General features: G+C 39.8%; 1 protein-coding gene across 3 annotated transcripts in view; it reads left to right on the top strand.

Moving 5' to 3' along the window:
- The first annotated feature begins 361 nt into the window (after nt 1-361).
- IL15RA (interleukin 15 receptor subunit alpha) overlaps nt 362-16,138 on the top strand; it is a 54,980-nt gene continuing 39,203 nt past the window's right edge. For all 3 annotated transcript variants that reach the window (XM_082387198.1, XM_082387196.1, XM_082387197.1), the window contains exon 1: nt 362-592. In XM_082387198.1, coding sequence (XP_082243324.1) covers nt 508-592 — 85 coding nt within the window. In that variant the 5' untranslated portion in view covers nt 362-507. The remainder of the gene's footprint in view (nt 593-16,138) is intronic.

The raw sequence follows: 16,138 nt of genomic DNA, 5'->3' as shown, positions 1-16,138 counted from the left end.
CAGGCGGAGACAAGCGAGGCGAGGGACCGAGTGGAGCCGAAACCAGGTGTGACGCCCACCGGCCGTGTTTACGGGAACTAGTCTGCTTCCCGACAGCTTCTCCCACTCGTCGCGGGGACACACGACGGAACGGACCGCTGGGGTCACCAGGGGCGAGGAGAGCAAAGCCGGGGAGGACCCCGGGCCTCCTCAGGGCACAGTCCGGGTCCCCGTCCCGCGCTGCCGGTGGCGCTGCGGGGACCGGGCGGTGGCGCGGGGGTCACAGGGGCTTTTTCCAGGGGAGGGGGTGGGGATGCTGAGTCACGGGTCTGTCACCGCTTCTCACCTCTCCAGCCCTCGGGGGCTAAAGCAAAACCGAAAGCGAATGCGGCTCGCGGGGCGGCCGGTCTCGGAGCTGCGCCCGCCGCCTGCTCCCGGGCAGTGGGCATCTGAGCGCGCGAGCGGCGGGGCGTCGCGGCGGGGGCGAGCCCGGGAGGAGGCCGGCGGGGGCGCGGCCGAGGTCGGGCCATGTCCGGGCGGCTCCGGGGCTGCGGGGTCGGCGCCCTCCCCGCGCTGCTGCTGCTGCTGCTGCTCGGACCGCCGGCGACGCCGGGTAGGGAGCGCGCGGGGAGCGGGAAGCCGGGCTGGGGGCGGCCCCCAGCACAAGGCTGTGCGCCAGCGCGCCGGGGACACGTGGAGGGACGCGGGGGCCGTCGGCTCAGGGCCCCGCGCCCCGGCTTGCCTGGCCTCTCAAGGCAGGGAGCGAGTGGCCGGGCTTTTCATTCTACGTTTTCCCCAATTTCCGAGGCAAAGGGAAGAAGCCGGGGTTTGCAATGCGGGCTCGGAGTTGGGAGTTTTACAGCGATTTCGAGAAACGCATCAGCCCCGCGAGGAAGGCTGTGCGCGCGTTCATCCGCCGGCAGTCCCCCCGGGGGGCGGGGCGGTCCGGGGAAAACGACTGGTCTCTACCCTCCGACCAAAGCAGGTTATATGGGTGGGTGGTGGTAGGACGGGGTACGGACTGCGTGCGTCCCGGAGAAGTGAAAACGTGTCGGGCAGGTTGCACACCTGGGGGACCTGGCAACAGCTACAAATTCTTCAGCATTAGGAAACCGAGAGAGTGCGCGGGGGCGGGGGAGGGGGCCCCCCGGAGTACGCGCTCCCAGGCAAACGGGGAAGAACGAAGTTGAGGATGGCTGGGTGTGTTCGGGAAGAACTTTAGGTCGCACAGATGTCATTTCCCGGTTAGACTCGAACGCGTGTCCCATAGGTTGTAGATTTTCGTCCCGAGAGCTAGACAAGAGGGAGGAGAAAGGAGAGATGGGTCTGGCTTTATCCACGTTGGCGCGCCTTTATCTTGTTACAGTCACGGAGCTCTCTGAAGGTCTGATGAAAGCTACGAACCCTCTCCTCTGAAAAATACATGAATGCACATACTTCCAAAACTTGCATATAATTTGGGGGTTTGGGACCCCAAAGACCAACCATGGACTCTCCAGGAGATAGTAATCCCATGATCTGTGTGTGTGTGTATGTGTGTGTGTTTAAGGCAACACTCCTAATAACTTACCTCCAGTCGGGCCAGTCTACCCATTACTCCATCAGAGGCGTCCATCCACAGTTGTGGCTGGCTGGCCTGCTGTGAACCCATAGCTCTGAAGGCTTTCCTAAAGTTTAATTTTCCTGAGACTATGTTCGCATTTCCCCCAACTTCTGAGAATCTGAGTTATGTTGGTGACGGAGTCAGTTGGCTAGCCAGTGTCCCACATGACCCTTGGGGAGATGTGGGGCACAGCCAGAGCACTGGGGCAACTCTCCTGGACAATGTGAAAGTGAAATTCAGCTTTAGTCAGAACCCAGCAAAGATGAGCCATCTGCTTACAAATGCAGAGGACACTGCAGGCAAGCTCTCTAAAGCTCATCAACCGGCATAGCTCTTTGACCCCACAAAGGCATTGCTGCCATCTTTTAGCTCCTGGTGTTTCTTAGTTTTTCTTAAACAGTTCTCTTGGGGGTACAACTGACAGATAATAAACAGTATACATTTAAAGGCGCAATTTGACAAGTTTAGAGGTAAATGTATAGTCACGAAACCATCACCACGGTCAAGAGAGTAAACATGACCATCACTATCAAAAGCTTCCTTACATCCTACATTTATCCTGACCTCCCAGCCCTGTCCCCCGGGCAACAAAGATCTGCTTTCTGTCACTATCGATTTGTTGCATTTTCTAGAATTTTATATAAATGGAATTATGCAGTTTGTACTCTTTCTTGTTTGGCTCCTTTCACTCATAGTAATTATTCTGAGAATTCTCCAGCCTCGTAACTTGTATCAACAGCCCATTCTTCTTTATTACTAGCACTGTTCTACTGCATGGATATTGCAGTTTTTTTTTAATCCATTCACTTGTTAGTGGACATTTTTGGGGTTGTCTCCGGTTTTTGGCTATTACATACCAAGCTGTTATGAACATTCACATATAGGTTTTTATGTGGACAGAGGTTTTTGTTTCTCTTGGGTAGAGAAAACGGCTAGGAATGGAATGGCTGGATCACGTGACGTGTGTATGCTTAATTTTTAAAGAAACGGCCAAATTATTTTCCAAAGTAATTGTACTCATTTACACTCCCACCAGCGGTGGGTGAGAGTTCCACTTCCTCCACATCCTTGTCAGCACTTGGTATGGCCAGTCTTTTTTTGTTGTTTAACTTTTTAACTTTTTAATTTTTTTACAGCTTTATTGAGATATATGTAATTGGTATATAATATTGTGTAAGTTTAAGGTGTACGACATGATGATTTGATATATGTGAATATTGTGAAATGATTACTACAATAAGATTAGTTAACACATTCATCATCATCTCACAGTTACCAAAAAAAACCTCTGTGTGTGTGTGTGTGGCCAGTCTGTCTTTTTAATCGTTCCATTCTAATAGATGTGTAGTGGTCTCTCATAGTTTTAATTTGCATTTTCCAAATAATGAATGATGTTGAGCGTCTCTTCTTGTGCTTATTTTCCATCAATATATCTTCTTTTGGTAAAGTGTCTAGTTAAATATTCTGCCCTTTAAAAAAAATGAGTTATTGAATTGAGTTTTGAGAGTTCCTTCTATATTCTGGATACAAGTCCTTTATCAGATATTTGATTTGCAAATATTTTTTCAGAGTCTGTGGCTTGTCTTTTCATTCTCATAAGCATCTAACGAAGAGCAGAAATTTTTTTTATATAAATTTATTTATTTTGGGCTGTGTTGGGTCTTCATTGCTGTGCATGGGTTTTCTCTAGTTGTGGCTCACGGGCTCTACCCTTCCTTGCAGTGCTCGGGCTTCTCATTGCGGTGGCTTCTCGTTGCAGAGCACGGGCTCTAGGCACGTCGGCTTCAGTAGTTGTGGCACGTGGGCTCAGTAGCTGTGGCTCGTGGGCTCTAGAGCACAGGCTCAGTAGTTGTGGCGCACGGGCTTCGTTGCTTCGTGGCACGTGGGATCTTCCGGACCAGGGATTGAACCCATGTCCCCTGCACTGGCAGGCGGATTCTTAACCACTGCACCACCAGGGAAGCCCAGAAATTTTTAATTTGGATGAAGTTCAGCTTATTAATGTTTTTCTTTTACATACTCTGCTTTTAGTGTCATATCTAAGAAATCTTTGCTTAAGTCAAGGTTACAAAGGTTTTCTTCTATGTTTACTTCTAGAAGTTTTATAGCTTAGGTTTTACATTGATGTCTGTGATTCACGTTTTTTTTTTTTTAGTTTTTATTTATTTATTTATTTATTTATGGCTGTGTTGGGTCTTCGTTTCTGTGCAAGGGCTTTCTCTAGCTGCGGCAAGTGGGGGCCACTCTTCATCGCGGTGCGCGGGCCTCACTATCGCGGCCTCTCTTGTTGAGGAGCACAGGCTCCAGACACGCAGGCTCAGTAGTTGTGGCTCACGGGCCTAGTTGCTCCGCGGCATGTGGGATCTTCCCAGACCAGGGCTCGAACCTGTGTCCTGTGCAGTGGCAGGCAGACTCTCAACCACTGCGCCACCAGGGAAGCCCTGTGATTCATTTTGAATTAATTTTTCATATAATGTGAAGTATGGCTTGAAGGTTTTGTATTGGCTTGGTTTTGGGTTTTATTGTATGTGGATATCCAATCATTCTGGCACCATTTGTTGGAAAGATATCTCTCCTGAATTGCTCTTACACCTATTTTGAGCATCAGCTGTTTATATATGTGTTGGCTGCTGTAGACAAAACATCAGTACATGAAAATCGTTTATATTGCTATACATTAGCACTGACCAATTGGAAACTGAAATTTTTTTAAAAAGCAATATCACTGGCAATAGCATCAAAAAGTATGAAATACTTAGGGATAAATCTGACAAAAATGAGAAAGACCTGTACACTGAAAACCACAAACCACTGCTGAGAGAAATTAAAGAAGATCTAAATAAACAGAGGTATATCATGTTCATGGATCAGACAGATGAATATTGTTAAGCTGTCAATTCTCCCCAAATCAAAATTCCAGCAGGCTTTCTTATAGAAATTGACAAACTGGTTCCAAAATCCACATGGAGATGCAAAAGACCTAGTATAGCCAAAACAACTTTGAAACACAACTGAGTTGGAGGATCAGCACTTCTGATATTTAGAGTTAGAAGGTTACAGTAATCAGGAGAGTGTGGTATTGGTGTAAAGATGGACAAAAAGCTAACAGAACAGAGGGTGCCTGATGCTTTTAAGTGAGTTTAGAAGGGAAGTGGATACAGATGGTTAGATTTACTACTTGGCAGTATGATCCTGGTCGGGAATTATACAGGGCAGCTCATTCCTTACAACTAGCTGGGTAAATAATAGTCTTAGATCTGTTCCTGCTAGTTTTCAGCGCTAACAGACACAGCAAGTTGTTGTCATCTGTTCTTATTCAAAAGGCCTGATTTGGAGGGGAAACCCATCATCTCGGCTAGGAGGTCATTTGCTTCTTAAAGATCCTCATAACCTGAAAGGCTGCAGATGATTTGCCCAAAGCAGCTGGAAACGACAATGATTTGTTTGAAGATGAATATCCCTGCTCATCAGTTTGGATTTTGTTGTGCAGGGTGCTAGTGTATTTGGGGGTGGTTGTAAAACTTATGTCTTTAAACATTTTTTAAACCATTTTTCAGAATCTGGGAAGTTTTGCTAAAACCTTTTTTTTCCAAATCATTTTTATCTCATTATTGCTTTGTGCTGCTACTGATAGCAAAAAAAGTGATAAAAACTCAAACGTACAAAATATGGGATTTGTTGAAATCAACTAAATGTCCAACAGTGGAGGATTGCATAAATAAAATAGGGTTGCTTTCAAATAGTATGCATCATATGATTCAGTTTTTACTAGAAGATCTAGAAGTAGTTGTCATTCAGTAGAAAAATTATAGGTTATGTCTGTGTGTATGTGTCTGTGTGTGTGTAGTTGTCCGCCTTTTCTTATTTTTCTGTCACAATTTGAATTGCTTTTGTAATGAAAGGAAATAAATAAAACTACAAAAGAAATAATGCAAAAAAGATCTAGAATTTTGGAATTTTTTTCTAATTCATCTTTAATTAATTATAGCCGATCTTGTTTGGCAATGTTTTTGTGGCTTTATAAATTTTTCAAATTGCTCAAAATCAGGTTCTATAAAGTCACTGCATATAACATTTGTGCATTATATACATACATTTATAATCCTTTACAACTTGTTTAAACAATTCCTTATTGTTAGAGCTATTTGTAGGCTTCTGTTACCTCCCAATGGTTGAATATTTAGGTTGTTTCAAAATGTCTGATATTTTAAAAAGCACAGAGTAGGAATAATTGGATGAAAATTAGCTATAAAGAACAAAAAAGGCAAGGGGAAAGCCCTCAAAGTCTTTTTTAAATGGCAGAAATGTTTGAGGATATTCTTTTTCAATCAAATCATCACTTCAACTAACTTGTATTGGGCTAAATCACTTCTGCCAAATTGATTTCACCGAATAGTATGTAACTAAGTAAATTCATGTATAAAATCCCCTAGTATATACTCTTGGAGTCATATCCATGTTACTCATTATACATGATTGATGTTGTTTGAATGTTTCCACTTGGAAAGACTTACTTTTCTTCTGTGCAGAAGGGACCTAATTAAGGGCTCTGGTGGGGGGATATTATTGGAGCTGCATGGTGGAAGGGGTTACTCTTATCAAGAGTGTGAATAACAAACTGTAGTCAAGAGGGTCTGGAGGCAGGAAGCTAAGTTGGAGGCTTTTGCAATAGTTCCAGTAAGTGGTGATGAAACCCTGAAGCAAGGCAGTGTCAGTAAGGGAGAGGGGAGGGGGCAGATTTCCTTTTGAGTTCTACAAGTATAGAATGTATTTCATTCTTTCCCTTTTTTGTTTGCCCTTCAACCTATAGCCACTCAAGTCTTCCAAGCCTTCAAAAGTCATAATTTAAGAACTTGAACTGTGATGAATCCACCTACTACACAAAAGGTAGATTAAGAAGCTCAGTGAATGAGCCTGAGAGAGAGAAGAGAATTGATGAGTTAAGGGCAAGACCTGGCTGTGGTTGGTACTTACACTGAGTGCCAATAGGAAAAAAATGTGTTGGCTTGGCTGGCGTTTCAGCCAGAAAAATAATGAGGGAAAATGGATTACTGCGAACACAGAGAGCCTTTTACGCTTTTGAGACATTAGCGTCACAAAGAGCTTGAGGGCAGAAACCATATCCTATATGTCTTTGTATCCTACCGCAGTCAGTATGCTATAGGCATTTAAATGGTAGAATAAGAGAAAGAAAATACTGGAATGGATTCTGACTTTCCTTTAAGAATGGGAGGGGCCTGCTACCCTTGAACTCTGGATGCAAGACTAGGCCAGGGCTACTTACTCATACTAGACTGTGTAAACTGACTTGATAAAAAAGTCTGATTCACAGGTTCTGAGAAGTGAAAGAGGTGTGTCCCTACACAACTATTTTGGTGACTTCATTTAAATGATCGTTAGGACTTGTTATGTATATTTTTTGCTACTTAAGAGCTTCGAAAATGCCAGAATCTTACATTTTCTCCCATTTCCATTACTTCATCCATTCCACTCTATAGATTCATAAGCTAGTAACTAACTTGAGAAAACACCCATTACATACGGGGTTTAGATCTGTAAGAGTACCAGAGAAATATATTCCCCACCTTCAGGAGCTTACAATATTGTAAACAAGGTGAGAATTGCTTACACTGAATATCTAGGGAACAATGTCATGAGAGAATATATAGAGAAATTATAATTGAAGTATCAAAAGATGTGATTAAGGCCTCTGAAATGAAAGGTTATTGATGCAATCAAATGTGTTATCTCCAATGCACGTGTGAGAGAGTCTAGCTTTGTAAAGTTAGTTACTGGCTAGTATGTGGCTGATTGGGTTGGCTGCAGTATACTAATACCCTTGTGGATTCATGTATCAATTATTCATGGATTTATCTATCTTTGAGGACTGTTCACAATGGAAAGTAGACTCCCTTTCTTAGCAAAATGACAGAGTAGGTATTCTGAAAAACTCTCCTGCTAAAAAAAATACCCAGAAATGATAAATAATACAGAGCAAATATCTATTAAAATCCATAGCCAATAAAATAGGTAATCAACTGTTTAAGGCAAAAATAATAATAATGTGTTGTGGTGCTTATAAAATATGTAGAAGCAAAATGTATGACAAAATAGCACAAAGGCTGGGCAGAGAGAAATGAAAGTATATTGTTTAAGGTTCTTATACTATATATGTGAAGTAGTATAATTTCACCTGAGGGTAAGCTGTGATGAGGTAAAGACACATACTATAAACCCGAAAGCAACCACTAAAATAATACAACCAAGAATCATGAAATTTCTATGGGACCATCTCCATAGAAAATCCTATGGAATCTACAAAAATGCTACTAGAATGTGTTTAGCAAAGCTGCAGAGTACACAATTAATTTACAAATATCAGTATACAAAATGCTAGCAACAAACAATTAGAAATTGAAATAAAAATAATGCCATTTGTGTTGGAATAAAAATATGAAATACTTAGGAATACATCTGACAGAAGATGTACAAGATTAGTACATTGAAAACTATAAAACATTTCTGATGAACTACTGAAGAAGTAAATAAATCAAGAAAGATATTGTGTTTATGGATATTGAGAAGACTCAATATTATTAAGATGTCAGTTCTTCACCAACTTGATCTATAAATTTAATGCAATTGCAATCAAACTTTCAGCAGGCTTTTTTTTCCAGTTAGAAATTGATATACTGACTCTATAACCCAGTAAAGAACCAAACTCACCTTTGAAAGTAATTAACAAAGTTACAGGATTTACAGTACCTGACTTTAAGACTTATTATAAAGCTATAGTAATCACGACAGCATGGTATTGGTGTCAAGATTAACAAATAGACAAATATATCAATGGAACAGAATATCAAGTCCATAAATAACCCCACATATACTTGGTCCTGTTTCAAGATCCTACACTAAATACCACTGGAGGTCCACTACTGCTGCTGCTGGATGAGAGGAAGGAAGTTTTTTAATGCACAAAACCTGTCAAAGATACAAGGGAGAGGTTGGCTGCCACGAAAGGAAAAAGCAATATAACTGAAAACTCCAACCCTGAGAGCCAAGCACACAGGGCCAGCCTAAGAGTGAGGCTGGACTAAGACCACAGAGAACTTCCCCTGATGCCACCACATCCAGGCAAGCAAGCACCAAGTAAAAAACACAGCAGTCAGCTGCTCAAGGTGGGGTGGGCAAGAGTGTAGAGAGATAACCCCTGTGGTTTAGATAAATAGAAAAGGACAAAAGATGAGGGTGGAGCAGGAGCACTGAGAAAAATCTTCTGCCACTCTAGCCCCCACCCTAAGCACAAGATAAGACTAGAGGAATTTGAAGCCAATGGTGTTCTGAAGGTAACCATAGCAACAACAAAATCCAAATCCAATTCAACAGCTGACTAGATTGACTCAATCCTCCCTACATCATCAGTTTAGCAGAAGTGTTCACATTTTCAGGCATAAATACTATTTATCTCAGTTCTACACACATAGTTCAGCATTCAATCAAAAATTGAGACATACAAAAAAGTGACAATAGCACAGTCCCACTATGAAGAGACAGAGCAATAAACAAGACTCAAGAGATGACCCAGAAATTGGAACTATCAGACTGGAAGTTAAAGTAACTATCATTAATATGTTAAAGGCTCAAGTGAAAAAGATGGACAGGATTCACGAGTAAATGGGGAATTTCAGCTGAGAGATGGAAATCATAAGAAAGTATCAAATGGAAATGTTAGAAAATTTTTTAAAAACAAAATGAAGCAAGCTTTTGACAGGCTTATCAGAACACTTCACACAGCCAAGAAAAGAATCAGTAAACTTGCAGATAGGTCAGTACAAATTACTCTAATAGAAACATAAAGAGAAAAAAATGAAAAGAAAAAACAAAAAAAAACCCAAAGAAGAGTATCCAAGAGCTGTGGTACAATAGAAAGTAGTCTAATATATGTGTAATCAGAATTCCAGAAACAGAAGAGAATGGAGCAGAAGAAATATTTGAAGAGATAATAGTTGAGAATTTCCCCAAATTTATAAAAGATATTCAGTCACGTATCCAGGAAACTCAGAGAACACCAAGAAGGATAAATGGCCCCCCACCAAAAAAAACCAAAAACCTCATGCTAGACACATCATATTCAAACTGCTGAAAAGTAAAGAGAAAATCATGATAAAAAGAATAAAAATATATTATACACAAGAAACAAAGATAAGAATTACAGTAGACCCCATCAGAAACTATGCAAGCCATAAGAAAATGAAGTGGCATCTTTACAGTGCCAAAACAAAACAAAACTGTCAAGCCAGAATTCTAATAATCAGGAAAAATATCCTTCAAAAATGAAACCAAAATAAAGACTTTCTCTGACAAACAAAAGGTGAAAGGATTCATGACCAGCAGACTTGCGCTACAAGAAACATTAAAGGAAGTTCTTCAGGCAAAAGGAATATAATCCTAAATAGAAACTTGTATCTACAACAGAAAAGCTCTAGAAATGGTTTAAATGGAGGTAAATAAAATATATTTTTCCTTTTCATCACTCTAAAAGATACTTACTGTCAAAAGCAAAAATAGTAGCAAAGTATTGTGGGTTTATAGAATATATAAAAGTAAAGTGTATGACAGCAAAAAGTTAGCAGACAGAAACTGTACATATGCATTGGTAAGATTCTTAACCATTTGTGAGGTGCTATAATATTATTTGAAGGTAGCCCATGATAAAATAAAGATGTATATTGTAAACTTTAAGGAAACCACTAAAAATAAGTTAAAGTGGTACATATGATAAGCCAATAGTCAAGATAAAATGGAATAATAATAATCAATCCAAAAGCAGGCAGAAAAAAAGGAAAATGAACAATGATCAAATAGAAAACTAGCAAAATGGTAGGTTTAAATCCAGCCACATAGGGCTTCCCTCATGGCGCAGTGGTTAAGAATCCGCCTGCCAGTGCAGGGGACACGGGTTCGAGCCCTGGTCTGGGAAGATCCCGCATGCCGCGGAGGAACTAAGCCTGTGCACCACAACTACTGAAGCCCGCATACCACAACTACTGAAGGCTGTGCACCTAGAGCCTGTGCTCTGCAACAAGAGAAGCCACCGCAATGAGAAGCCCGTGCAACACAACAAACAGTAGACCCCACTTGCCACAACTAGAGAAAGCCCCCACACAGCAACAAAGACCCAACACAGCCAAAAATAAATAAATAAATAAATAAGTACATTTATATATATAAAAAATCCAGCCACATAAATAATTACATTAAATATAAGTGATCTAAACACACCAATTAAAAAAAACAGAGATTGTAAGATTGAATTAAAAAAACAAGACTCAACCATATGCTCACTATAAAATACTTTGAATATAAGGGCAAAGATAGGTTAAAAATAAAAGGATGAAAAAAGATATACCATGCAAACAATCCCTATTAAGAAACAATTTACTGACCAGAGGGCAGACATCAGAAGCAAGAACGACAATCCTGCAGCCTGTGCAATCCTGTTCCTGTGGTGGAACAAAAACCACATTCACAAAAAGATAGACAAGATGAAAAGGCAGAGGGCTATGTACCAGATGAAGGAACAAGATAAAACCCCAGAAAAACAACTAAATGAAGTGGAGATAGGCGACCCTGCAGAAAAAGAATTCAGAATAATGATAGTGAAGATGATCCAGGACCTCGGAAAAAGAATGGAGGCAAAGATCAAGAAGATGCAAGAAATGTTTAACAAAGACCTAGAAGAATTAAAGAACAAACAAACAGATGAACAATACAATAACTGAAATGAAAACTACACTAGAAGGAATCAATAGCAGAATAACTGAAGCAGAAGAACGGATAAGTGACCTGGAAGACAGAATGGTGGAATTCACTGCTGTGAAACAGACAAAAGAAAAAAGAATGAAAAGAAATGAAGACAGCCTAAGAGACCTCTGGGACAACATTAAACACAACAACATTCGCATTATAGGGGTCCCAGAAGGAGAAGAGAGAGAGAAAGGATCAGAGAAAATATTTGCAGAGATTATAGTCGAAAACTTCCCTAACATGGGAAAGGAAATAGCCACCCAAGTCCAGGAAGTGCAGAGAGTCTCATACAGGATAAACCCAAGGAGAAACATGCTGAGACACATAGTAATCAAATTGGCAAAAATTAAAGACAAAGAAAAATTATTGAAAGCAGCAAGGTAAAAACGACAAATAACATACAAGGGAACTCCCATAAGGTTAACAGCTGATTCCTCAGCAGAAACTCTACAAGCCAGAAGGGAGTGGCATGACATATTTAAAGTGATAAGAGGGAAGAACCTACAGTCAAGATTACTCTACCTGGCAAGGATCTCATTCAGATTCGATGGAGAAATCAAAAGCCTTACAGACAAGCAAAAGCTAAGAGAATTCAGCACCACCAAACCAGCTCTACAACAAATGCTAAGGGAACTTCTCTAAGTGGGAAACACAAGAGAAGAAAGGACCTACAAAAACAAACCCAAAACAATTACAAAAATGGTCATAGGAACATACATATCGATAATTACCTTAAACATGAATGGATTAAATGCTCCAAAAGACACAGGCGTGCTGAATGGATACAAAAACAAGACCCATATATATGCTGTCTCCAAGAGACCACTTCAGACCTAGGGACACAAAGAGACTGAAAGTGAGGGGATGGAAAAAGATATTCCATGCAAATGGAAATCAAAAGAAAGCTGGAGGAGCAATACTCATGTCAGATAAAATAGACTTTAAAATAAAGAATGTTACAAGAGACAAGGAAGGACACTACATAATGATCAAGGGATCAATCCAAGAAGAAGATATAACAATTATGAATATATATGCACCCAACATAGGAACACCTCAATACATAAGGCAACTGCTAATAGCTCTAAAAGAGGAAATTGACAGTAACACAATAATAGTGGGGGACTTTAACACCTCACTTACACCAGTGGACAGATCATCCAAAATGAAAATAAATAAGGAAACAGAGGCTTTAAATGACACAATAGACCAGATAGATTTAATTGATATTTATAGGACATTCCATCCAAAAACAGCAGATTACACTTTCTTCTCAAGTGCGCACAGAACATTCTCCAGGATAGACCACATCTTGGGTCACAAATCAAGCCTCAGTAAATTTAAGAAAACTGAAATCATATCAAGCATCTTTTCTGACCACAACGCTATGAGATTAGAAATCAATTACAGGGAAAAAAACCTAAAAAACACAAGCACATGGAGGCTAAACAATATGTTACTAAATAACCAAGAGATCACTGAAGAAATCAAAGAGAAAATCAAAAAATACCTAAAGACAAATGACAATGAAAACATGATGATCCAAAACCTATGGGATGCAGCAAAAGCAGTTCTAAGAGGGAAGTTTATAGCTATACAAGCCTACCTCAAGAAACAAGAAAAATCTCAGATAAACAATCTAATGTTACACCTAAAGGAACTAGAGAAAGAAGAACAAACAAAACCCAAAGTAAGCAGAAGGAAAGAAATCATAAAGATCAGAGCAGAAATAAATGAAATAGAAACAAAGAAAACAATAGCAAAGATCAATAAAACTAAAAGCTGGTTCTTTGAGAAGATAAACAAACTTGATAAACCATTAGCCAGACTCATCAAGAAAAAGAGGGAGAGGACTCAAATCAATAAAATTAGAAATGAAAAAGGAGAAGTTACAACAGACACTGCAGAAATACAAAGCATCCTAAGAGACTACTACAAGCAACTCTATGCCAGTAAAATGGACAACCTGGAAGAAATGGACAAATTCTTAGAAAGGTATAACCTTCCAAGACTGAACCAGGAAGAAATAGAAAATATGAACAGACCAATCACAAGTAATGAAATTGAAACTGTGATTAAAAATCTTCCAACAAACAAAAGTCCAGGACCAGATGGCTTCACAGGTGAATTCTATCAAACACTTAGAGAAGAGCTAACACCCATCCTTCTCAAGCTCTTCCAAAAAACTGTGGAGGAAGGAACACTCCAAAACTCATTCTCTGAGGCCACCATCACCTTGATACCAAAATCAGACAAAGATACTACAAAAAAAGAAAATTACAGACCAATATCACTGATGAATATAGATGCAAAAATCCTCAACAAAATACGAGCAAACAGAATCCAACAACACATTAAAAGAATCATACACCATGATCAAGTGGGATTTATCCCAGGGATGCGAGGATTCTTCAATATACGCAAATCAATCTGTGTGATACACCACATTAACAAATTGAAGAAGAAAAACCATATGATCATCTCAATAGATGCAGAAAAAGCTTTTGACAAAATTCAACACCCATTTATGATAAAAACTCTCCAGAAAGTGGGCATAGAGGGAACCTACCTCAACATAATAAAGGCCATATATGACAAACCCACAGCAAACATCATTCTCAATGGGGAAAAGCTGAAAGCATTTCCTCTAAGATCAGGAACAAGACAAGGATGTCCACTCCCACCACTATTATTCAACGTAGTTTTGGAAGTCCTAGCCACGGCAATCAGAGAAGTAAAAGAAATAAAAGGAATACAAATTGGAAAAGAAGAAGTAAAACTGTCACTGTTTGCAGATGACATGATATTATACATAGAGAATCCTAAAGATGCCACCAGAAAACTACTAGAGCTAATCAATGAATTTGGTAAAGTTGCAGGATACAAAATTAATGCACAGAAATCTCTTGCATTCCTATACACTAATGATGAAAAATCTGAAAGAGAAATTAAGGAAACACTCCCATTTACCACTGTAACAAAAAGAATAAAATACCTAGGAATAAACCTACCTAGGGAGACAAAAGACCTGTATGCAGAAAACTATAAGACACTGATGAAAGAAATTAAAGATGATACCAACAGATGGAGAGATATACCATGTTCTTGGATTGGAAGAATCAATATTGTGAAAATGACTATACTACCCAAAGCAATCTACAGATTCAATGAAATCCCTATCAAATTACCAATGGCATTTTTTACAGAACTAGAACAAAAAAATCTTAAAATTTGTATGGACACACAAAAGACCCCGAAGAGCCAAAGCAGTCTTGAGGGAAAAAAATGGAGCTGGAGGAATCAGACCTCCTGACTTCAGACTATACTACAAAGCTACAGTAATCAAGACAATATGGTACTGGCACAAAAACAGAAACATAGATCAATGGAACAAGATAAAAGCCCAGAGATAAACCCACGCACCTATGGACAGCTAATCTACGACAAAGGAGGCAAGGATATACAATGGAGAAAGGACAGTCTCTTCCATAAGTGGTGCTGGGAAAACTGGACAGCTACATGTAAAAGAATGAAATTAGAACACTCCCTAACACCATACACAAAAATAAACTCAAAATGGATTAGAGACCTAAATTTAAGACCAGACACTATAAAACTCTTAGAGGAAAACATAGGAAGAACACTCTTTGACATCAATCACAGCAAGATCTTTTTTGATCCACCTCCTAGAGTAATGGAAATAAAAACAAAAATAAACAAATGGGACCTAATGAAACTTCATAGCTTTTGCACAGCAAAGGAAACCATAAACAAGATGAAAAGACAACCCTCAGAATGGGAGAAGATATTTGCAAACGAATCAACAGACAAAGGGTTAATTTCCAAAATATATAAGCAGCTCATGCAGCTCAATATTTAAAAAACAAACAACCCAATCCAAAATGGGCAGAAGACCTAAATAGACATTTCTCCAAAGAAGACATACATATGGCCAAGAAGCACATGAAAAGCTGCTCAACATCACTAATTATTAGAGAAATGCAAATCAAAACTACAATGAGGTATCACCTCACACCAGTTAGAATGAGCATCATCAGAAAATCTACAAGCAACAAATGCTGGAGAGGGTGTGGAGAAAAGGGAACCCTCTTGCACTGTTGGTGGGAATGTAAATTGATACAGCCACTATGGAGAACAGTATGGAGGTTCCTTAAAAAACTAAAAATAGAATTACGATATGATCCAGCAATCCCACTACTGGGCATATACCCAGAGAAAACCATAATTCAAAAAGACACATGCACCCCAATGTTCATTGCAGCACTATTTACAATAGCCAGGTCATGGAAGCAACCTAAATGCCCATCAACAGACGAATGGATAAAGAAGGTGTGGTACATATATACAATGGAATATTACTCAGCCATAAAAAGAACGAAATTGGGTCATTTGTTGAGACGTGGATGGATCTAGAGACTGTCATACAGAGTGAAGTAAGTCAGAAAGAGAAAAACAAATATCGTATATTAATGCATATATGTGGAACCTAGAAAAATGGTACAGATGAACCGGTTTGCAGGGCAGATATTGACACACAGATGTAGAGAACAAACGTATGGACACCAAGGGGGGAAAGCGGCAGGGGGGTGGGGGTGGTGGTGTGCTGAATTGGGCGATTGGGATTGACATGTATACACTGATGTGTATAAAATTGATGACTAATAAGAACCTGCTGTATAAAAAAAGAATTAAGAGAGATATAAAAAAAAGAAAGAAACAATTTAC

Source organism: Balaenoptera borealis (genome assembly GCF_965194805.1).
Source record: "Balaenoptera borealis genome assembly, chromosome: 3".
Lineage (NCBI taxonomy): Eukaryota > Metazoa > Chordata > Mammalia > Artiodactyla > Balaenopteridae > Balaenoptera > Balaenoptera borealis.
The sequence above is the reverse complement of the archived record's forward strand: the minus strand, read 5'-3'. Positions and strand labels throughout refer to the sequence as shown.